We start from the raw sequence: 25346 nt of genomic DNA, 5'->3' as shown, positions 1-25346 counted from the left end.
CTTGGTGTAGTGAAGGCCATGTTTCTTATTAGCTTGTCCTACAGCATGTAAAATAAAAAGTTCAATATGTATTATAATACATGTAGGCTCAGTTATCAATTAAAGCAATTCTTAAAAATTTAAATTGAAAACACCTCTTCACATATTTAAATAGCATCATGTTAAAAATTTACCCCTTTTCTAGAAATAAAACTGGAAGTTGGAACTGTGGTAACACATTCTGCTCGGAAGCTCTGCCACACTTATTACTCACTCTTATGAGATCCCTGTAGTGTACTGTCTTGAAAGGGAGAAAGTTCAGTGGTAACATGGCAGATTTCTAGCTTTCTTTGTCAAGGCTTCCTGTTTCAGGAGGGAAATGGAAAGAGTTGAGAGTCAATTGTTTCCTCTCTCTTCCACCTTCCCCTCCTAAGACAGTCACAACTTTTACTGAAAGGAGTCTAGATTGTTTAATTTGGGTTGAATAGCTCCATTCAATTGAAATGAACCACTACAATCTTTGGTAATTTCTACTAAAACATTAGTTATTAAAATAATTTGATTTATGATTTAAAAACTGATCAGTCATTTACTTTAGCTCTCTTCCTTGGAAAATGAATTCTGAATATTTTGATCTACTTTCGTAAATGAGAGTTTATGTTATAATAATAGCTACATAAAGGAAATATTAAATAAAAAATAAATACAAAGCACTACATAGTCTTTTTTCATTATTTTAAAATATGCATAGCTCGTTTCGTGGACTAGGGCATGGCATTTTTGTTTGTTAGTTCATTTTTTTGTTTTGAATAACAGTTTTGGAGTAATCTATGTTTTATATTAAGAACATTGACCAAGGAGTCAGGAGACACTGATTCTATTCTTAGCACTGCCACAAATTAATTGTATTACTTTGGATAAACCACCTAATCTCTTCAGACTTTAATTTCTTCATGTCTACGTGAGAGGGGATTAGGTTTAAAGATCTTTATGGTCCTGTGTAGTTCTAAGTCATAACTTGTGAATTTCTGTTTTTGGGAAAATGTAGATTTTTGAAAAGTACTAAAATGACTATCTCCTGCTTGTATGTTTTCCACTGTGGCGCTATCCTTTGTTCTGGTGACCCTCCTAACATAAATCTTGACTATCCAACCTTGCTGCTTATGTCCTTGTTAGTTGTGCTGATTTTAGTTACCATTTTTGTTCCTGGATTTCTTCACACTTTTAAAATGCAAAGACCAAAATTGGATCCAGCAACTACAAAGGCCTCTCAGTGCTGAGTCTAATTATTGTATGGTGTTTTTTTCTCCCTGAGGGAGATAGAATTATCTTCTGAATTAAGAATCTCTACTCTTTGCGCTCCGTTCTGTGGGAGGATAGTGTGATGTTCTGAACATAGCATTGGGCATCAGAACATTTGAGCCTGGCTCTATCACTTACTAGGCTGACATAATTTTCTTAGTCTAGTCATTTCACATCTTTAAGCCCCAGTTTCTTTTGCTTAATATGTATGTCCTGCTTTCTTTGCCAGGAGGCTGTGAGGATCCAGGAATGCAGTAGAGCTGAGTGTTGTATAAAATATAAATATTTATGTTCTTTTTTGTAGTTGTTTCTACCCCAACATGAAGTGCATTCTAAATCTATTAAGTTGATACTCATTGAGCATTTACTATGAGAAAAATCAGGTTGCGGATTGTATAGTTAAGTGCTATAAGAAAGGTACAGCTAAACTGTGCAAGTTCAGATGGATTATTTCTGACTGGAGGTACTTAACAGCAGCACTATACTTCTTACATTTATTTTATAGGCCATTATGTATTTTAAAAGCCATTCTTAGACTTAGGTAGGCTTGTACCATATTATGGCAGTACCATTTGATTTTTATTCATAAATATACTAACTTGGTTGTTTTCTATGATTTAACAACCGTTTGTTTTTTATTATATTTTTTGAGATGACTTCAACTCTGCTTACTTTGGTGTCATTTGCTACTTTAATAGATATACTTTCATTTCCATCTTCTGGTTCATTAGTAAAGATTATTAGATGAATTTTGATCAAGGATTTAGCCTTTTAAGGTACTTCTTAAAATATACTTCAAGATTAGTTTTAAAACTTTTATGTGTGACTGTAGCCATGTATGCACATCTAAAATGTTTCTAGTTTATTACTGAGAATCATAAACATCAAAATCAGAAACCTTTTTTTCTGAAGCACAGACTAAATTTATTGTTTACTCTCATCCTTTGGGCCTGTCAGTCTACCACAGAAGGAAGTCAATTCATAGAACTTCCTTACTTGTCTGTCACTGGTCTCTTTGGAACTTCATAGGAATAGAGACACCTGATTGTGGGATTGGCTTTAAGGTCTTACTTGCTGGCAGAGTTAAGTTTACCTATCTCCAATTATTAGTCATTTTTTCGTTTTGTTTTTTTTTTAAAGATTAGACACAAATATTTACCCTTCTTCCAGGTTTCCAGGAACTTCTTATGACCCCTCTGTGTTCTTAGCCCAGGTAATCTGGCTATGGCTGTAAAGTTACTTGCATGTGTGTGAAATTATCATGTTATCTTGATGTAGAAATGGAAAATTAAATCTTAACCATTTTGTCAGTATTCAGTTAAATATAAAATGGTTGGTAGTATTTAGGAAGGGGTCTGCTTTAATCTTAGGTTTATAAATTACTTCTATTTAAACAATTTCTGACATTCGTAGGATAGACAGTAAAACTCCTACATATGTATCTGCAGAAAAGCATGTAGTTTAGTGGAAGAGGACTTGTTAGCACAGTGCCTTAGCTAGATAAGGCAGTCATCAACTGGTTGAATGAATGCACTTTTACCCTGGTGTTAATCTGAAATGTGCTGCTATTCTTCCTCTTTTCTTTGTATTAGGACTAGTGGCTCCTCCTTCAGTGCAAATAGTTTATAGAATATATCATTCTTACTTCATCATTATATTTACTGTTTGTTAGATAACATTCATGTTTTTCAGAGAGGAAATGTGCATTTGCTGGACGCTAAGTTGCAGAAATAGATCTTTTTCTTATGTGTTTATAGGTAAGGTAGATATTAGATACAGAAGGAATTTATAAAAACATACTGAGGTCATATAGGCATTAGAATTTACCTTTGTTTTGTTTCTCCATTTCTAATTACAATTTGATAGTAATTTTAACATAAAAGTAATATCTGAATATTATAAAAACTAGAATACTGGAAAGCATTAATAAAAAAATCTTTAATCCTAATGCCTAGCAATATTATCTTTTTGTCTATCTTTGTAAATATACTTGTTTAACTGTTAGCCATATTGCTGGTTTTCAGTATTTCACATCTTAAATACCATCTATTCATTAAAAAAAGTGTCACTGAAGTAGAAATAGCCCACTTTTTATAAAGACATTTATATTTTATACACATTATATTAGTGCCTTAACATTGTTTAAAAATTCTTCATATCTAATGCATATTACTTCTGAGCACTCCTAGTGACACTTGAGCCACTACTTGAGAATCACTGGGTAGAACAGTCAAAATTTATGAGCAAGTTTGCAAGTCTCCATATGGACCTTAGATCTTGTTAAACTAGTTTGAATTGCTTCAGATACGCACTAGCATCTGTGCAGATCATTTCTTTTGATTTGAATAGAGTTCCCAATTGTAATTTTTTTGTAATTCATTGTCTGCAAGAATTAAATCCAGGAATGTTTTTCCACTTTATATAGTTCTCTTTTTTTGTTTTTTAAAGATTTTATTGGGGAAGGGGCACAGGACTTTATTGGGGAACAGTGTGTACTTCCAGGACTTTTTTCCAAGTCAAGTTGTTGTCCTTTCAGTCTTAGTTGTGGAGGGCGCAGCTCGGCTCCAGGTCCATTTGCTGTTGCTAGTTGCAGGGGGCGCAGCCCACCATCCCTTGTGGGAGTCGAGGAGTTGAACTGGCAACCCTGTGGTTGAGAGCCCACTGGCCCATGTGGGAATCGAACCAGCAGCCTTCGGAGTTAGGAGCATGGAGTTCTAACCGCCTGAGCCGTCGGACCGGCCCACTTTATACAATTTTTGTAGATAGGATACTTAAGGAATTTTTTTCCAATTTCCAAACACATGTCAGTTTTCTGTGACTATTATCCCCACATTTGGTCATTGATAACATCTTAATCAATTCTACCTACAAAATAACTTTTTACTCTTAACTGCCTATTTGACCCTGAAGTTACTCCCTATTTCAGGTTTTAATTTCTCTTCAGCATTTTGTAGAAGTTGCCCAACTGCCTGTATTTTTTATTTTTCTTCCTATTGTAATGCTGTAGTATTCTTTTTCCCCATTTATGAGGCTTTTTCTCTCCTTTTAGTGCAGTTTTCAACAACTTATTAGAAAATTTAAAATACACACACATACATAGAAAATGAACTTTACTGTATGGAAGTGACCACTGTGATCATTATGGTGTCTTACAGTTGATTGTTTTCTCTGTGTGTATATTTTTTAAATTGGATCAAGCTGGGTATTCTTTAACCTTTCTAAATAACTTAATGTTTTGTGAATATTTTTCCATGTCTGTCTACTTTTTTTTGCTCTGTGTTATGGATGTATGATGATTTATGCCTTCCTTGTGGACATACAGTTTTTTAGGTCTTAACCTCCCTTCTGTCCTGCCCAACCATCCATCTTTTCTGCTATTTTAACCAAAATTGCAATATTCTTGTAGCGAAATTGTTTGGAGAGGTCCATGGTTATTCTTAGGATAGTAGAGTAATGGTTCTAAAATATAGCTCTGATTTTGTCATCCTTTTTATACGTATGTCATTTCTCTGTTGTGACCAGTTTGAACTTTTCATCCTAAAAACTCTGTTAGTCTGTCCCCTGCCAACCTTTCTGACTTTATCTCCTATTCTTTTCTCACACCTTCCAGCTACACCAAACCACATATGGTTTCTCAAATGTGTCTTACTCATTCATGTCTGTTTGCCCTCTTTTCTTATCCATCCGGCAAATATTTCCTCACCTTTCTAGCCTAGGCAGAGTTAGGTGGTTCCTCCTTTGTATCTTGTGTACTCTTCTATTGGAATGCCAATAGAATATTTCCTACATTTTAGAAATTTAGTCTCCTTTGCTAGGCTCTGAGCTCCTCAATAACAGGGATGTCGTTCTAGTCATCTCTTTCTTTCTGGCACCTAACTCATAGTAGGTGCTTAATAAATGTTTGTTTGAATAAATCTGAGATCTGGGGAAAAGCAAATCTTTAACAATGTCATAATAAAATTAAATATACTTTTAAATTCACTCCAGCATACTATCAGTAAAAAATTCCTTGATTGAAAAATATTTGTGGAGAGCATAGGAAGCATAATACTTTTAAAAAGACAAATGTGTTATGAGTGATTAAGAAAATGTGTAACTGAATAATTTATGCTTACATTTAATGTTGAGACTAGTTTTATTAACCATTAGAGAATTGAAATGAAATGAAACGTTTTGTTTAAATTTTTATGTAAGCAAGAATATATAAGTATGGTATATCAACAAATAAAATATAGGTAGAGTACTTAAAATTTGAGTCATGTCACAATATTGATATGGCTTTAGTTCTTTTTTTTTAGGAGGGCGCAGCCTCATAGTGGCCCATGCGGGGATCGAACCACCAACCTTGGTGTTATTACCTTATTTCCCTGAAAATAAGATAGTATCCTATCTAGCATGATTTTTTCGGGATGCTCGTAATAAAAACCCTACCCCCAAAATAAGCCTCAGTTAAGATTGTCAGCCAGATGGACGCATTTAATATGTCTGTTGCAACACATGACGGATGTACTGAATTATAAAATAATGTTAATGCATGATAAATATAATAAATAATATTATTGACATTAATACCTAAATAATATAAATTCTAATTAAGTATTTGTAAATACTCAAAGCAGTCACCTTTGGATAAGAGGTAAATGCCTATGTAAACAGATGAACTTGAGACTTATTGCCAAACGACCAGAGTACAGACACAACACACAAATAATATACACACTTGATAACGAATGGACATGGTTGTGTCTAATATGAATCTTCATAATTCAATACATCGTGTGTTGTAAGGGACGTACTTAATGCACTCGTGAAATAAACTTCTGAATTTTGGTGTCTGAAATTTTTCTTCGCTTTTGTGTGGATCATCATTCTTAACTGTCATCATTTTTGTTGTCACTCCTGTCTCGTAAGTCTTCAGTTAACACTTGATTTAATGGTAGAATTAAAGGGAATAATATTTTGACCCCCAGACAAGATGAGTACAAAAAGAAAGAGCTATTCCGTCCAGTACAAGAAAGGAATCATGGAGGACTCCTGGGGCAAGAATCTTACAGCTTTCTGCAAAGAGAAGAAGTTGGATCTCCCAATGGTCTGAAAATGGCGAGCAGAGTACGATAACCTCAGTCAACAGGTGGACAATGGAAATGCTAAGAAGCCCAAGTGTGGATCAGGTCGGCAACCATTATTTCCTGAGCTGGAAGACATCATCTGTGAATCTGTCTGTCACTTGGGTCTGTCAAGATGTCTGTCACTTGGGTGAAGAATTCATGGGATAAAATCAATGACAGCTGTGTTGCCAATGCACTACGAGCAGGTTATGGACAAGAAGTACTCATTTAAGGAGAGCTCTATTGCTGGACATGAGAGATTGGGGTCAGTGGTTCTATAGGAAATGGAGTCGCAAGAGATTCAAGCCGGAATTCGGGGTTTAGAGAGTTATGACTATGTTCCAGAAGAAGATGACATGACTGTATTTGAGTAAATGTAGATTTTTGTACATGAATAAATGAATAAATGTAGATTGTTGTACATGAATAAAAATGTAGGTTGTTGTACATGAAAAAAATAAGACATCCCCTGAAAATAAGCCCTAATGTGTCTTTTGGAGCAAAAATTAATGTAAGACCCGGCCTTATTTTCGGGGAAATACGGTAGCACCACGCTGTAACCAACTGAGCTAACCGGTCACTCCTGGCTTTAGTTTTTATAACTTAACATCTGAATAGATTTAAGAAAAGTTGCACTAATTAATGAAAATTTAGAACCATAAACAATAACCATTGGGAAAGTAGGATGTTTGGAGTTTTAAAAAGACTAAAACCTGTAGAAAATGTTCATTGACACCATAATTAAGGAAAGGATCCTGGTTTACAGGGTAATTGATCTGTTCTAGTAGTCATCTCTTTGTGTCCTTTTGAGTATTTGACTTAATTATTCAAAATGATGGCTACTTTGTTAAGTTCTTCAGTCTGAAGGTCTCCAAATTCTTTTTCATTGTGTATTTAAATGTTAGGCAGTTTAAATATTTTGTAATTTCTTTTGCATTGTGATAACCTAAAGTATGTTACAACTAATAATTCTCGTCCATATACAGCAACTCTTGTGTCAGTAACTTCTTAGGTTCTTAGGTTTCCTTTGCTCACTATTATATTCTTAGCACTTAGCATAGTGTTTGGTAGTTATTATGACAGATTATACTTATTGGTATGTTTATATTTTTCCACTTTTTTTTTTTAAAGGTAATGTGGCGTTAGATAATCTGCAGATAAAAGAAAATGCTCTGGTAAGTCTTTAAAAAATTGTTATTTTTTAACTATGTTGATTCCTCATTTAATTTGGTAAGCTCTTAGAAACCCTTGGTTACTAGGTATCTATTACCAGGTGCCAGAGAAAATGATTCGTTATTCAAAGAAACTTGTTTAACTATTTGCTGTAGGAAAATCTGAGATTAAAGGTTTGGAAATTATCTTTTTTCCTAATAATTAAAATGGTATCTCAGGAAATGGAATGTTTTTCTTTGGTCTAATTTGAATGTATAGTTTTGTAGTAGACGTTTGTCTTACTGAAAAAGTTTTCTTTAGAATTATTTTTACATATTTTCAAGTAAATAAGGGCATGATTTAAAACATTTATCTAATGAATAATTGTATTTTTGGAAATATGTTGACAACATAGTCTTATAATATTATGGTAATATTAAGAGGTAAAAGATTTTTTTGGACTCTAGGTCCAGAAAGTAATTTGTGTCATTTACTGTTGAGCTGAAAACAAAACAACACTCTCCCCATCTTCCCCATTCCCTGCCCCCCTGTTAAGCTTTAGATAATATATTGGACTTAATTTAAGTTCATAAAATCACTTAAGAATGAATTTACTCTTTAATTAATAGGTCATATTTTTAATCTACCGTATGTTTTATAATCCTATCTTTGACTTCTGGTTGGATTTCTGCATGATGAACTTTGTTATTAGAGAGAGCCTTATACACAAAATGCTCCCACGATTGGTTTAATTTTTAATAATTCTAAAGACTCAAGTGATCATTGTACATATTAATTATTGCTTAGTACACTGTGCATAAAAAAGTTATTTGCACTTTCTGGTGGTTTGGAATCTAGAAAGTGAAATTTTATTATTGATTAGTACTTGTCAGTAACTTATCTAAAGTAAATGCTAAGTTGGTAAATTATATGTTGGGAATCTGCCTTTTAAGTTTTTTTATTTACTTACTAAATATTTTCTTTGAGAGAAAATTGTTTAGTTATTGTTTTCAACTTATTTACATGAAAAGAGTCTTCAATTTCCTGTTCTACTATTTCAGATAAACAGTGTCCGTCTATTATTTTAAAAGTTCATGGAATTTCCATCTGGCTTGGTTTAGTTTATTAAAACCACCAGTTTACCCAATTATTTTCTTCAACTACAAACTCTTTTTCTTTTTACAATTTGCTTCTCTTGTGAATTCTTTCTTCAAAGTCAAAGTTAATAAAACTCAGCCATAAAACATAATATAATCCTTTATGAGTTACTCAAATACAGAAAATTTGTTTCATGTTTTCCTTAGAGATGATTGTGTATTTAAATGATACAAGGCGATTTTTGAGTGTCTGAATAATTTAAAATGTCCTTTACCTTTTTTTCTTACTGCTGAAGAGTGAATTGGATGTTCCTTTTAAAGTCAAAGCTGGCCAAATTGGTAAGTACTTCCACTCTTCAGCTGAGCTATTTTTAGTTCTTTTAGTTTTTATTTTTCCTGTTTCATTTAATCTACAATATCTTTTTTAGCTTAAAGAAAAATGTGATTTTTTTTGGCTTATGTTGATTAGAGCTTTTGGAGTTCTGAACCTAAGACAATAGGGTAGAGAATTACCCTCTAAAATAGAAGGATGTTTGAACTGCAGTGATATTTTTTAGGCTTTGGTTCTGCCACACAAAATATTATCTTAATTTTCAAAATTGCTAAGGAAATTTTGTGTGCTTTTCCTTTATATGTGAAAGTAGTGTAATTTGCAAACTCTAGTACATAAAAGTTAAGTGTAGCTTATTTCCTTCATGTTTTATGAAAGCATTTCACTTGATATATTATGCAGCAATGTGGTATGGAGGATGTGTTTTGGTAAGTAGAAAGTCTTTGCAGCTAAACTCTTACACACCAAGATTGTCTATAACTAAACGTACATCTTTGTTGAAGAAATTTTTCAGTAGGAAGTTTAATCTACAGAGTCCTCTCAACTAGTCCATACTACCTGGTTTTTACTTTTTAAAATATAAATTGCAACCATAGATGACTCACTGTTACTTTAGAATTTTTACTTATGCCACCATCCACCTCCATCACCCTGCCACTTCATCACACCTCTTTCCTTCTTCACTCCTTACTTTGTATTCACTGAAGGCATTGTCTTTGGCTATTCCAGCATCTCTTAGTAGTTACTTGAATACTTCTGTTTGAGTCCACTTTCTGTCACCTATATGTGATACATATAAAGTCACATAAAGTAATGTTTTCATGTTTTTGTCTATTGAAATAGGAGATACTGTCTTAGATTGAAAGCATCCCTAGGGTGCACCTCATCTTATTTTTGTTTGTCTGTTATACAGAGCCTTGTGTTGTGTGAGGTGGTGATGTTTACTAGTGTTGTATAAGTATTGTTGTTGTCCTACATGCTTAATTGAAATCCTAGAGTGAAGTTACAACCATTCATTCATTTTGTTACCTCTGAGATATTTATTCATATGTGCTATATATGAGACTGTACAAATAGTTGCGGGAAAGGCAAGGATGAATATATGAAGGAAGTTATAGAGATGTAAAATTTGCACTGAGTGTTGAAATCATATTCCCACGGTATTATATAAGTTATATTTAAGTAAAGAACTTTTACATTATTCTTTACGTTAATTACAACTAGATTTATATTTTGGAAGAGTTTTCTAATGGTTCAGAAAGTATTCTTTTTGCTTTTAAAGTATTATAAGAATTTAATGGCTTCATTTAGGTTTACTCATTGAATTATGAGAGACCCTTTACATATAAGGATGTATTATGAGAGACCCTTTACATATAAGGATGTAAAATGTATTTTCTTTATATCTATTTTTTGTATTAGTTATTAAATTTCTGCTCGGTTGAAATATTACACCTCACCTTCTAGAGTCAGTGTGGCCAAGTAAGCTCAAGAATGTTTTGGTTTCTAAGAGCTAGATTTATTTGTGGGTACTCCTGGATTATCCTTTTACTTAAAAATTAAAAAAATTTCTTGATCTATAAAAGGGAGGCAATAATATAACTAACTGAATTCCAATGGAATTCAGAATAATGAAGGATAGGCGGATAATGGGTTAGGATAAATTGAGAGAAGAAAAGGTTTAGGGGACAGTCCTTTTTTGGTATGCTAGTTAAAGGAGTATTTCTCACTTTTTCACTCTCATGTTCATCAAGAAGGCAATCAGATCAGTTTTTTTAGGAGTTGATGAGATAATTATACCTAAACAGTATCTGTTACAAATATAGTTGATACTCACTAGAAAATCATCAGAGTTAGAAATGATCCATAAGTATACTGGTATTACCTCCAGACTCCCTGACATGGGAGCCATTTAAGAATCTCATTAGGCTTACAAGCTGAAGAAAAATAAAAATTTAAATGGAGAAGTAATTTGAGATTTTAACCCTGGAAATGAATTCCCAGGTAAAACTGGCTTTCCTACATAGCCATCCAGGTAAATCAAAATAGCCTCATTTACATTGCATTATTTATTTTATTTTCCCCTTAGCTTATTATACTGTTTAACAGTTCTTTGAACTTGGAGCATCTTTATTTATAGGTACCAGTGATTCCAGTGATATAAGTTGCTTAGTCATTTATTCACATACTGGCATGATTTAGTTGAATCAGATTCAGTTCTCTGAAGAGTCTTGATCAGCAACACTGAAAGAATCATCGCTTTTATAAAATTATTTTTTAAATTGTGATGAGACAAGGTCATTTGTTTTGGTATATGGAAAACTTTGGGGATTAGAAAAGGTTTGGAGAATGGCTTTAGTACTTTTGAGGCTAGATTGGGCCATTGGCTCCCTGGAGACATGGAAAAAGACTGAGAAAAGAGTAAAGAAAGAAATGTGGAAAGATATCAAAGACAGATTTTGCCCATTGCAAAATTTAAGTGAGAGTATGCCCTTTTTATCTAATCTTTCCTGCTCTGCATAGCCTTTTCCCATAAAACCCCAAACTTGGCTTAGTGACATTTAGGGCCATAGTTCATCTATATTATGAGTGAAAAAGTTTTTGACAGTTAGTTTCTGAAGGACCTGATATTAACACCATTGTTTCTAAGAGAGAACATTCTTTCAAGTGATTTATAAGTAGAACTTTGGATATAACTTGTCTGAACTGCCTGTAACTCATAATACTAGTCATAAGACGACACATGTGCCTTCAGTGCTGGCCGCTTCTAATTGTAGCAGCTGGCATACTGTCAAGAGTTCTGTTTCTTTGGTACTCTTCCTCATGTCTGCTTCAATTCCTGGGGTCTTGTACAGATACTGTTTTACAGTTGAGCTATAGAGATGTAGTTGTTGGTGTGTATAGAACAGTATGTACAGATTCAGACCATCAGCCAACTCTTGGATGAGGAAGAGCCCCACTTCTGCTTCCAGTATCTTCACTGATGTCTTGAGTGAACTTAGGCAATTAATGTAACCTCTCTGGGACTGAGTTTCCTTTTTTTAAAAAGTTGAAATAATAGCTGCCTCATTCTTCTTACAGCTTGGGAGTATTAAATAAAATAATAGTTACCAAAAAGTTTGAAAAGTATAAAGTACAGTGTGAATAGTCACTTCTGATAGTAACATAATATGGAAAAGATCTTTGTAAACTTTAGTGTTGGAGTTTTTTCGAGTTTTCTCTGAGTGATGTACCTACTATATGCATGAAGGGTTTTGTTATTTTGTTATACTTTTTCTCTTAATGGAAAGTGAGAAATGTGTGTCTTCTTGAGCAGCCAAATAAGAATTTAAGGTTAAAATTATGTTTCTTCAGATAAATTAACTTTGAAGATTCCTTGGAAGAACCTTTATGGAGAAGCAGTTGTTGCGACCCTAGAGGGATTATACCTGCTTATTGTTCCAGGAACAAGTATGTTATTTTAGGTTGTAACTGTTTAGTAATATCAGAGTGAAGTTAAATTGTTACCTGGGTTAACTATTTTAATATGTTTAGTAAAATAGAAGATAATTTAGATGAACTAATCATATGCATTATGCACATATATCCATACATTTTACATATAAAATATTTTTTTGTTATTTTTGGAAAAGCATAATTTCAACCACTTGTTAAATTTATTCTATTCTGTGTGAATAATTGTGTTGCAACTAAGCCTTCGTATTAAATTGAGATACATCATGCAGACTTATTTTCAGGGAATGAAATAGACTTAAGTTTTAAAAACTGATGTGTTAATCTACAGATTTCAAGATTGGAAATTTCCCCTCATTTTGTTGCTTCTGATTTTGAGTGAGTGTTGTCTCAAAACTGTGTGTGAAATAGGTAATTTTTCATTATAAATTATAGTATTTTAATTTTTTTTTCAAATTGAAATGCTTTTATTAGAGTAATAATAATTGCAGATAAAAAAGAAACCTAGCATTTTAATTTTTAATGAATATTTTAAAGCAGTGATGTTTATTTAAGTAATTAACTTTCACTACTAATGTTTTTTTCATTTACAAGAACAATCTAATGTTAACAAAAGTTGGGATATTTTAGGGAAAAATTACTTATATTTTCTCAACCATAAAACAAACATAATTTTTATTTTTATTTCCAGTCTTTACCATATACATACTTGATTTGATGTAGCATTATCACATTATGTATGTAACATGGATCTGGCTTTTTCATTTTACATATATGTATTTTTGATATGTTTCACAGTTTTTATGGTGATAGAATTTTGAAAGGCTGTATGATATTCCATTGTGGGCTGCCTACTGTTTTTTGCTATTAGAGTGAACATTATAAATGCCTCCTTAATAGATATCGCTTTATTCTTTAGTTTTATTTCCTTAGGATCTGTTACCAGAAATGAGATTACTAAGAAAAAAGGACATGTATGTGTATTTCCTGATGGTTGATACATGTTCTTGAATTACTTTCTAAATGTCTTTTTTATCGGTCTACATTGATAACAGCTGATATTGGATATTACATTTTTTTGATAGTTACTCAGAATTTTATCACTCAAACATAATAACTGGAAATTTTTTGCCCTTCCTTTGTTTCTCCCTTTTACTTTTTTACTCATCCTTTTCCCCTCTTACTCTTTCTCGTATCTTCCTTTCTCCCTTTTAATTCCTTTCTTCCCTCTTTTCCTTTTTGATGTCAGCTTTGTAAATAAATAGGAATCATTTATGTTTAAACTTTTTGTAAAACTTCTAGAGTGCAGCTGTTCTTTGATTTATAGAAAACTGAATTACATTACACATACATAGACAATCACGAGGCTGAACTTTTCCTATTTGTTTATTATTTGCATTTCTTTATCTGTGAATTAACTATATATTTTTAGGTATTAAATATGATGCTGAAAAAGAAGAAAAATCTTTGCAAGATATTAAACAGAAAGAGTTATCCCGAATTGAAGAAGCCCTTCAAAAAGCAGCAGAGAAAGGTATAGTAAGTTTATGTTTTAGATAAACTTAGATATACCTATATTTCAGATATATTTAATGGACTGTAAAGAGAAAGCTTTCCTAAACCTTTCTAAGCTATAGTTCCAAAGAAAGAATCTTCTTTTAAAATCATATTTCAAAATATTGATTATAAATATTTTAATTCTTCATATTTAGGAGTCATTACCTTTTTCTGGAATTGTTTTCTCTCACTGCTAAGGCATTTGTCTTTGGTCTGTCTTAAAAGGTATGGCAAATGTTAAGTTAGAAATAACAGACATATTTATACATAAGATTTCTTTTCCTAGCTTAAGCTGCTGAGATTTAATTGAAGTAAATCTCAGTAAGAAATTTCTCTTAAAAAAATAGCTTGCTCAATAAAATTCTTTATCAGTGATTTATTTCTCTTTGCCCCAAGGATTTTTCTCTTACTCAGAATTATTGATTCTTTTACACAAAATTACTAAAATACTTAATTTGCATAGGCAATCTTAATGGAATAAAAAAAGCCTAACTTTTTGTCCCCTTCTCTTTTTATACTCAAGCATATTTAGTATTTGCTAAGCTAAGATTCTATGTTTTTATGAAAAGTTTTCTTTATTTCTATTACTTTTATGTGCCAAATAAAGTCAGGTGGGAATGGTTTCATTTTATGACAATTCAGTGTGATTATTTCTTTTTATTCATTTTTTGTTAATTAGTATATGTGGAACTACCGTGTTTCCCCAAAAGTAAGACCTAGCCAGACCATCAGCTCTAAAGCGTCTTTTGGAGCAAAAATTAATGTAAGACCTGGTATTATATTATATTAGACCCAATCTTATATTACATTATGTTACATTACATTACGTTACATTACATGATATTATATAAGACCTGGTATTATATAAGACTTGGTCTTATATGACTGGGTCTTATATTATATTAAAATAAGACTGGATCTTAAATTAATTTTTGCTCCAAAAGACGTATTAGAGCTGATGGTCCGGCTAGGTCTTATTTTTGGGGAAACATGGCAGTATAAAAATGAGGAGAAAGACTTGAGGGCACTAAAATTTCATCTTTTTCTTGATACAGTTTAGATTCAATATGTTTTCCTAACAGACACATATATAATTACGTATATTCATCAATAAGTATATTGACATATACTTAGATATCTTGATGTAACATATAATTATATACTCATCATTTATAATGTATATTATTAAGTTATAGTTTCTCTTTTGAGAAACAAACCCCAAAGTCTTTTTAATTTTGGGATGGAAATAACTCTTATTGCTTAAAAAATATTTTAGTGTTTCTAGTGAATTGTAAGAAAAAGACGTGGTATAATCTTTCCTGTTTTAGTAGTTGACAGCTTAATTGGCAAAATGAAACCTGCTATACATTTTATATTGAGGGCCTGTGAGATTTTGACTGCGGGGTTATCGATGCTGAGGAAACTTATACGCGTATGTTTGGGTCTGGCAGAGAGGCTATTAAGGATGATTTGATATATCTATTGGGATGAACATCTGCAGTATTAAGTTTATGTAAATAGGACTGTGAGGCTTATGTAATATGATAATTGTAGCTTCTTGGCTTATGTAATATGATAATTGTAGCTTCTTGGATGATAACATTTAGGTTTTGTTGGGATAGAACTAAAATCCAGAAAGTGAAACTTAGTTTTAACATTATTATATTAAATTTGTCAGAAAAATATTGAGTATATAAAAGAGATGAATTTAGGAATTGGGAAATATGTTGATAGAAATTTTTTTCCCTTCATTGTCAAGAAATACATGAATTATCTTGACTGCATATAAATGTTTTTTCTAGGTTGTATGAATATGGGTCACATCTTCATATGGTATTTTTCATATGAATGATAAAAGACAACCCTGGCTCATGAGATGCTTTGCATTTCACCATTAATAGTTATTTAATTATCAGACTTTATTTTTCAGACTTTTATTTTCCCACTTCTTGATTTTAAAGCACAAAAGCACCATCACACATGTATAGATACTCAGGTGAGAGGAGAAAGTGATTTAATTCTAAATAGCAGATGATATAAATGAAAAAAAAATTCTCAAGTTGACCTGCTTTAAAAAGCATTTTTACTTAATTTGTTTTATTTGATGAGAGAATGCTGCCCAGCATCATGTGGGAGAAATAGAAAATTGAAATATAACTGTGAGTTCATTTCTAGAGAATTTGCATAATTGTAAAAATAAACTCCTTGATATTTTTCTTATTTTATTTTGCTGTAGAGAGTTTATTTCCCTAGAAAAGCAATTATAAAGTAAAGGAAAAGATTAAATTCCTTGTGAGGCCAAAAGATTCCTAAATGCTGTAGATTCTGTTTTTAAATGTTAATTTTATCAAAGTAATATATGTACACACCACACTTTATAATCAAATAGTTTTGCAAGCAAGACTTCTGATGAAAAATGTCAGTTCCCCATTCCACCCTTCTCTATCCTGTAGATCCACTCCTTAGAGGGAACCATTGGAAATGTTAATATTCTGCCATTATTTAATTTATTAATGTAAGGCATTACCTAGGATTTCCTGTTACGTTAGTCGAGGAGTTTACCTCTTTTACCTTTTCCTTCATGCTGAATTCCCCTCCATGTCTCCTCATAATGTGGTTGTATCATAATTTCTGGCCAATTACTAGCCAAAATTTACATTACTATGACAATATAGTTATTGTTCATTGCATAGGTCAAATGATGTACTGTGATTATATTTCCTTTATTATGCAAACTTTTGTTTTTCTTGAATTTGTAAATGTTTCTTTTTTTATTTGTTTAGTCTTCTATGTCAACTTATGTTTAATTCTTTTCAGGTGCTATTTGAAATCTATGTTATATGACTATCAGTGTTATTTTCCAGTTGCCCAAACCCATCTATTGGTCCCCTCCCGTTTCCCCTTTTTCATGGAGATCTATTGAACTGGTTGTTTTTTTAGTCTTGCTATACAGTTGTCATCCTGGACGGGTCTTTATCGCTCTTCTGTGTTTAATTCATTATTTCCTGGGTCCTTTGCCTTTTGTTCTTTGTTAGTTTGTTCCTTTGTTTTGTTGGAGTTTATCTAATAGCTTTTAAGAAAGGATGCACTGGACATAATTTTTAAAATATTTTCAAGTCTGAAAGTCTTTGTATTTTACTTCCACACTTGTTTGATTTGGCTGATCCTAGGTTTGAAATTAGAATTTTGAAGGCAGTGTCATTTAGCTTGCAGGTACTTTTGAGAAGTCTGATACCAATCTGCTCGACGCATTGTTGGAAACACAAATATTAGGAAATCCCTGGATCCGACTGTTAACAACCTTAAATTTTAGTTGGGAAAACAAGACATATGCATAATAATGAACAGAAAGCGTTGAGTCCCATCAGAGACGTACATACAGATAGTGGGTTAAGGGAGTTCAGAATGGACATATGTTTAGCTGCAGTGATCAGGGCAGACACTGGAGATGTATATTTCAGCTGGCTCTAAAGGACGAGTGTGCAGAAAGGCACAATGGCATTCTAGAGGGGACAGTGAAGGTGGAAAAGTATAGAGCATGTATGGGGAATAGCTAAGAATTTGGGAATTTGGTAGAAAGTAGAGGTAAGTTGGAAATCTATATTTAGATTAATTTTAAGAGATTTGAATGCCATGATGATGATAATGACAATAGCTGACATTTATTGAGCATTTACTGTTTGCCAGTGACTCTTCAAAGTGCTTTATAGGAATTGACTCATTTAATAGTGATAACTCTGTGATATAAGGGCTGTTATTTTCCCATTTAATAGCTGAGAAAGCTGAAAGTTAAATAATGACTTATGTCGCACAGGTAGCAAATGATAGAGCTAGAATTTGAATCCAGTCTGGCTCCAGGTCCTATACATTTAACTGTTAATAATGGACTTTAATCTAGGTAGTGGAAGAGTCAGTAACGTTTCCCTTTTCTATCTTTAAAAATCCAGGGAGTGATGTGATCAGAGAGCTGTGTTTAAGAAGGTTAAACTTGCTATGGTGTCTTGGCTGGATTTGGGGAGGGTAATGGGAAGATGGTACTATCTAGCTATCATAGAAGGAATAGGAGAGATTTAGTGTATCTAAAGGGAAACAGATCAGGTGAACAGGTGAGTTCATTTCAGCTAACTCTAAAATGAGTGTAAGTATCACAGCAAAATTTCATTCTGAAATTGGGAAAGTGGTAGTCAAAAAGGGAACCAAAACAGCAGACTTTTGCTGTGCTTGAAAATTTGTCAAATAATTTAATGGGACATTAGCCATAATTGATATTTGTCTGCCTTGCTTAATTTAAAATTATTGTTATGATTTTAATTATGAAGAATTTTTGTTTTAATATTATGAATATAGTTTGTATGTTGAAATAATGAAAATGGTGTCACTAAGTATTTCCTTAGAAATAAATTGTTCTGTGGTGTCATTGAATTTTACTTGTTCTGTTACATGATTTTGAATTATTTGAATTAAGTTTAGAAATATTTCACATGTGAAATTAAAGGAGTCTTAAATGCTTTGCATTTTGGTTATTGCTGCCATGTGGATGCAGGTGCACATTCAGGGGAGTTTATGTATGGCTTGGAAAGCTTTGTTTACAAGGACATCAAGCCTGGTGGGTATGCATGGTTATTTATATTCAGCTATATAAAAAAATTGCATTCTTATCCATGCTTGTGCTTTTGATGGAGTCCATTTGATTATGTGGCATCCTTTTAAAAAATATGGAAATGTAATTCATGTTTTGCTCCTTTACCATCACTTCCTTTTCCCTACCTTCTGCAGCCATTTATTCATTCACTAAATATTTAGTGTCCTCTTGTGGTGAGCACCATGCTGGATGCTGAATGTTCATGGGGTAAAACAAATACAATCCACTGCCCTTGTGAGGCTTACAATTTGATCCATAGATAACGTTATGGTTTTTAAAATTTCCTGACATTTTTTACTGAAGTATAATTGACATACAACATTCTATTAGTTTCAGATGTACAGCATAATGATACCTCTGCATTACACACTGCAGAGTTGTCACCATAGTAAGTCCAGCCACCGTCTCTCACCACGTGAAGTTATAAAAATTTTATTTTTCTTGTGAAGAGAACATTTAAGATGTACTTTCTTAGCAACTTTCAAATTTGCTACATAATACTATTGACTATAATCACCATGTACGTTACATCCCTATGACTTATTTATTTTATATCTGGAAGATTGTACCTCATGATCCCCTTCACGCATTTCACACCCCCAAACTCCCTCCCCTCTGGTATCCATTATTATGTTCTCTGTATCTGTGAGTTTTGTTTGTTCTTTTATTTTTATTTTAGATTCCACCTATAAGTGAAATCATATTGTGTTTGTCTTTTTCTGTCTGGCTTCTTTCACTTAGCAAAATACCTTCAAGGTCCATCTATGTTGTTGAAAATGGCAAGATTTCATCCCTTTTTATGGCTGAGTAGTGTCCCATGGTGTGTATATACCACATCTTTATCCATTCATCCATTGATGGACATGTAGGTTATTCCTATATTTTGGCCATTGTAAATAATGCTGCAATGAACATAGGGGTGCACATATCTCTTTAAAATAGTGTTTTCATTTTTTTTTGTTCAGATAAATATCTAGAAGTGGAATTGCTGGGTCACATGGTATCCTGTTTTTAATTTTGTGAGGAACCTCCATACCGTTTTCCGTAGTGGCAGCACCAATTTACCTTCCCACCAACTGTGCATAAGGGGTCCCTTTTATTTGCATCCTTACTAACACTTGTTATTTCTTGTACTTTTGATAATAGCCGTTATGACAGGTGTGAGGTGATATCTCATTATGGTTTTGCTTTGCATTTTCCTGATGATTTGTGATGTTGAACATTTTTGCATACACTTTGGCCATCTGCGTGTCTTCTTTGGAAAAATGTCTATTCGGATACTCTGCTCATTTTTTAATCATTATTTTTTTGTTATTGAGCTGTATGAGTTCTTTATATATTTTGGATATTAACCCCTTATCACATTCATATATGATTTGTAAGTATCTTCTTCCGTTTAGTAAGTTGCCTTTTTATTTTGATGGTGGTTTTCTTTGCTGTGCAGAAGCTTTTTGATTTAATACAATCCCATTTCTTTATTTTTGCTCATATTGCCATTGTCTTTGGAGTCAGATACAAAAAATATCACCAAGAGTGATGATGTCAAGGAGCTTACCACCTATGATTTCTCCTGTCTTACATTTAAGTCATTTTGAATTAATTTTTATGTATGGTGTAAGATAGTGGTCTAGTTTCACTTTTTTTTTTTTTTTTGCATGTGGCTGTCCAGTTTTTCCAACACCATATATTGAAGAGACTGTCCTTTTCTAGTTGTATATTCTTGCCTTCCTTGTAAATTAATTGACCTTATATGCATATGGATTTATTTCTGGGATCTGTATTCTGTCCCATTGATCTATGTGTTTGTTTTTATGCCAATACCATACTATTTTGTTACTACAGTTTTGTAATACGGTTTTAAATCAGGGAGTATGATGCTTTCAGCTTTGTTCTTCTTCCACAATACTGTTTTGGCTATTTGGGATCTTTAGTAGTTCCATACAAATTTTAGTTTGTGTTTATGGATGCCTCTTATTTTCTTTGTGTTGCCTACTTGTTCTGGCTAGGACTTCCAATACTATGTTGAATAAAAGTGAAGAGTGGGCATCCTTGTCTTCTTCCTGATCTTCAGGGCAAAGCTTTCAGCTTTTTACTGTTGAGTGTGATGTTAGCTGTGGGCTTGTCATATACGGCCTTTATTATGTTAAGGTACGTTCTGTCTATACTCAGTTTATTCAGGTTTTTATCATAAATAGGTATGGAATTTTGTCATGCTTTTTCTGCATCTATTGAAATGACCATGTGATTTTTATCCTTCATTTTGTTAACGTGATGTAAGATGTGTATTGATATAAGGGTATTGAATCATCCTTTCATGCCTGGAATAAATCCCACTTGATCATGGGTGTATTATCCTTTTAATGTATTGTTGGATTTGGTTTGTTAATATTTTGTTGAGGATTTTTGCATCTCTGTTCATCAGGGATATTAGTCTGTAATTTTCTCTCTTTTTTTGGTGGTGTCTTTGTCTGGCTTTGGTATTAGGGTAACACTGACTTTGTGAAATGTTGGGTATGTAATATCTTCTGCCACTTTTTAAAAGAATTCAAGATAGGTATTAAATCTTTTTTGATAATTTGGTAGAATTCACCAGTAAAGCTTTCTGGTCCTGGACTTCTGCTTGTTGGGAATTTTATGATTACTGATTCAGTCTCCTTACTAATAATTGGTCTATTAAGAATTTCTATTTCTTCATGATTTAGTCTTGGAAGATTGTATGTTTCAGCATGGAGATACTTATACCATCCAATTCTGTTGGTTATAATTGAACCAGCTTTCTGTAGTTTGCCAGGTGCAGTGTTATCTGATCCTCCAGGAGTAACCTACCTTCAAGATACAAATGAATTCCAGTGGCCCATTTAAATATGGGGGGGTGTGTGCTAATAAAATGTATACATACAACTTGTATTCATTTTTTGTTATCCATATATATTGATAGTTTTTCCATTTCTTAAAATGTGTGTACATTTTTTGGCACCTTCTGTATATAGCAAAGTCATTGGACAGTATTGTTACAAAAAAGAAAAAGAGGTCGATATAAAGGAAAATGTAATTGATTCAGAGTTTCCTGTTTTTTTCAAAAAAGGTACATCGGCCTGGGTAAAAAAACTAAACCTAGAGTATTGATGATTCTGAAATGAGAATAGTTAATTTTGTTGATGATATCTTCATTCAGTTGGCTAGAACTTAATGTATACTTTATGATCTTTTCATTTTTTTTATCTTCTAAGTATATATTCCTTCCTCATTTGATGTCATTTTAAAAATTATTCTAGAGCCATAGTTCTCAAAAAGTCAAAACTATTTTTATAATAATACTAAGACATTATTTGGTTTTTCACAGTGTTGACATTTGTGCTGATGGTGCAAAGGAAATGTTATGTAAAATTGCTGGCTGCCTTGGCATGAATCAAGGCAATGGCACCAAACTGTGTTACTGTGTTTCCCTGAAAATAAGACCTAGCCGGACCATCAGCTCTAATGCGTCTTTTGGAGCAAAAATTAATATAAGACCTGGTCTTATTTTAATATAAGAACTGGGTCATATAATATAATGCCAGGTATAATATAATATAATTAGTATAATACTGGGTCTTATATAATGTAATATAATATAATACCCGGTCTTATATAATATAATTTTTTATATTAATTTTTGCTTCAAAAGACGCATTAGAGCTGATGGTCTGGCTAGGTCTTATTTTTGGCCAAACACGGTAGTAGATATTGTATTGTTCACCACTGCACTTGCAGTAAAAAAAGCAAAATTTAATTTAAAAAGCACAAATTTTACTTACAAAAGTCCTTGATGAAGTAGGAAAATTTTAATGAATTTCAGCTCTTGCCTACATGTGACATTTTAATATTTCATGTGACAAAAGAGGAAGTATGCATAAAGCACTTAGGTGCATAGAAGTAGGATAATTATCTCAAGGAAAAGTACTTGTGTAGTTGTTTGTATTGCCAGCTGGACTAGTTGCTTTTTTTCATGGGAAACCATTTTATTTGAAAAAAATGACTGACAGAGTATTCAGATTTGGGTGTTTAATAGATACTTCAACAAAACAATGTCATGGAAAACAACTGACAGTGTTTGTTGCCATGGTAAGATTTAAGCTTTTGATCAAAAATTAGAATTTTGGGAAACCTGTCCTTACCACCTTGATCTTTTCTGATGAGATTGGTAGTGATACTAACAAGTGTGATTTTTGATACTAAATAATGAAATGACTCAATATTTGGAAGATCTGCATAATTTAATGAAGCAATATTTTCATATTACCAATGCATGATAACAAATCAGTTGTGTGTCAAAGTCCACTTAAAGTGTAAAGTATACAAATTAATTTTAATTTGGATAAAAAATTTATTGATAGAGTTTCAGATTTTAAGATGAAACTAACCTTTAAGAAACTACTACTTGTTGTGTTTGGGTGTAGTATTCATAATTACATGAAAAGATGTTTCTCTCTTTTACTATTACATATATATAGTTCAGATTTTCTTCATATGCTTCAATCTAAGCAACATATCTCAACAGATCAAAGGCAGAAGCAGATGTGCAAATCCAGCTGTCTTCTAAGTCAGACATTAAAGGGATTTGTAAGAATGTAAAACTATGTCATTCTTCTCACATTTGTTTGGAAAATATAGTTATTTTTCATAAATATATGTTATTTATAATGTCATGTAATGTTTCTTTTAAAGGAGTTAATAAATTAAAAAAAAACCTTTATTTTGATTTCTGATATGGGAAAAAGCTATAGCTGTAATCCACATCAATAAAAAGATCCTAAAGGTTGTCAAATTTTACATGTGTAAAGGGGTTCTGAGACCAAAATATCTGAGAACTACTTTAGTGCATGATTGAAAATCAATTTATTATTCATCAGATTATATAGCACTCAGATTAGATTTAGAAACTATTTGGAGAGGTTTCAATGTTGTGCTTCTAAAATTGAGGTCAAAGGCAGAACACGGCCTTTGACCAGATTTGAAATCAGAAATATAATAGGAGGTCAGATAAGAAGAGCGAGTTATGGTAGAATCTAAACCCAGTCACCTGAACCTCTGTCTCGGAAAGCTGTTCTAGCCTAGTGGGATGGTTTCCAGGGCTACTCTGGCTTTCTTACTTGTTTCTTTTCAAATGGTATTTCTTTGAGAACGGCTTTCTTACTTGTTTCTTTTCAAATGGTATTTCTTTGAGAACTCAGCCTTTTTCTAAATGTTTCCTTTATGAATGAAAAAGATTCAGGGACCATTACTATAGCAAGAAACACTGATAATAGAGAAGTGCAGATTCTGTTATATACTTATTAAATGTTTTAATTTTCTTGAAACTCAGGGTTTTATTCTTGTAATCCAGGATTTGGTTCTTAGTTTTTGTAATGGCAATTACAAAAATGGCAATTTGCTTTAAAATATCAAGGAAGAACAAATGAAAGATTTCAAGCTAAATTTCATGCATATTCTCTCAAATATGTATAACGTTAAGTGGGCTTATATTTTATTATAATGTTCAGATGTGCATTTTTTGATTCATTTGAACAGATATTAGGATAATTCCTGTCATAATGAAGACTCCTGCCATGTGGCAAGACATTTGTGCAAATACGTCAAATAAAGTGTAATCACTACTTAATGGAAGTCTGGTGCAGGGTTAAATTGCCTGGAGCTTCATGGAATAGTTAAAGAAAGCTTCACATAGGCAGTATTGCTGGACCTGAAATTTGGAAGTCTCCTAGGAGTTTGCCTGGTGAGAAACATCTGGGAGGGCAACCTAAGTTCAGAGAATGACATTGCAGAGGCACTAGGCATTAGAAAGTTTTATCTTGTCTTGGAAAGTATAAATACTATTTCTGAAATGTCAAGTACAAAAGACAAGTGGCAGGAGTTAGAACAGGACAGGGAGATGGCGTCAGATCATGAAAGGACCTTTGTGTCATGCAAACACTTTTTATTTTATTTGGAAGGCTGCAGAGGACCTTTGAAATAATTTTTTAAATTAAAGTTTATTGGGGTAACAGTGGTTAGTAAAGTTACATAGGTTTAAGGTGTACAATTCTGTAATACATCATCTATATATCACATTGTGTGTTCACCACCTAGTCAGTTTTCCTTCCGTCACCATATATTTGATCCCGTTTATCCTCACCTACTACCCCTCTCTCCCCTTAACCTCTGGTAATCTCTAAATTATTGACTGTGTTTATGAGTTTTTGTTTATTTATTTGTCTTGTTCCTTTGTTGCTTTCAGTTTTATATCCCACATATCAGTGAAATCATATGGTTTTCGACTTTTTCTGTCTGACTTACTTCGCTTAGCATAATAATCTCAAGATCCATCCATGTTGTTGCAAATGACACTATTTCATCTTATGGCAGAATAGTATTCCATTGTGTATATTTATATCCGTATCTTCTTTATCCATTCATTTATCGAAGGACACTTTGGTTTTTTCCATGTCTTGGTTACCGTAAATAAAGCTGCAATGAACATCGGAGCACGTCTATCTTTGCAGATAAATGTTTTCAGATTTTTTGGATATGTACCCAGACCAGGCATTGCTGGGTCATATGGTAATTCTAGTCTTAATTTTTTGAGGAACCTCCACACTGCCATTCATAGTGGCTGCACCAGTCTTCATTCCCACCAACAGTGTATGAGGGTTCCTTTTTCTCCACAGCGTCTCCAACGCTTGTTACTATTTGTCTTGTTGATGATA

At 32.7% G+C, this 25346-nt stretch overlaps 1 protein-coding gene across 5 annotated transcripts in view; it reads left to right on the top strand.

The window, feature by feature from the left end:
- The window catches only part of VPS13C (vacuolar protein sorting 13 homolog C), a 168107-nt gene that overhangs the window by 4840 nt on the left and 137921 nt on the right, over window positions 1–25346 (top strand). For 3 of the 5 annotated variants that reach the window (XM_081049777.1, XM_081049781.1, XM_081049779.1), the window contains exons 2-6: window positions 7521–7564; window positions 8935–8977; window positions 12324–12419; window positions 13855–13956; window positions 18523–18585. In XM_081049777.1, the coding sequence (XP_080905903.1) occupies window positions 7521–7564; window positions 8935–8977; window positions 12324–12419; window positions 13855–13956; window positions 18523–18585 (348 nt within the window). The remainder of the gene's footprint in view (window positions 1–7520; window positions 7565–8934; window positions 8978–12323; window positions 12420–13854; window positions 13957–18522; window positions 18586–25346) is intronic. The other 2 variants (XM_081049778.1, XM_081049780.1) reach the window with 1 other exon arrangement.

This window comes from Rhinolophus hipposideros, assembly GCF_964194185.1.
Source record: "Rhinolophus hipposideros genome assembly, chromosome: 5".
In the NCBI taxonomy this organism is placed as follows: domain Eukaryota; kingdom Metazoa; phylum Chordata; class Mammalia; order Chiroptera; family Rhinolophidae; genus Rhinolophus; species Rhinolophus hipposideros.
The sequence above is the reverse complement of the archived record's forward strand: the minus strand, read 5'-3'. Positions and strand labels throughout refer to the sequence as shown.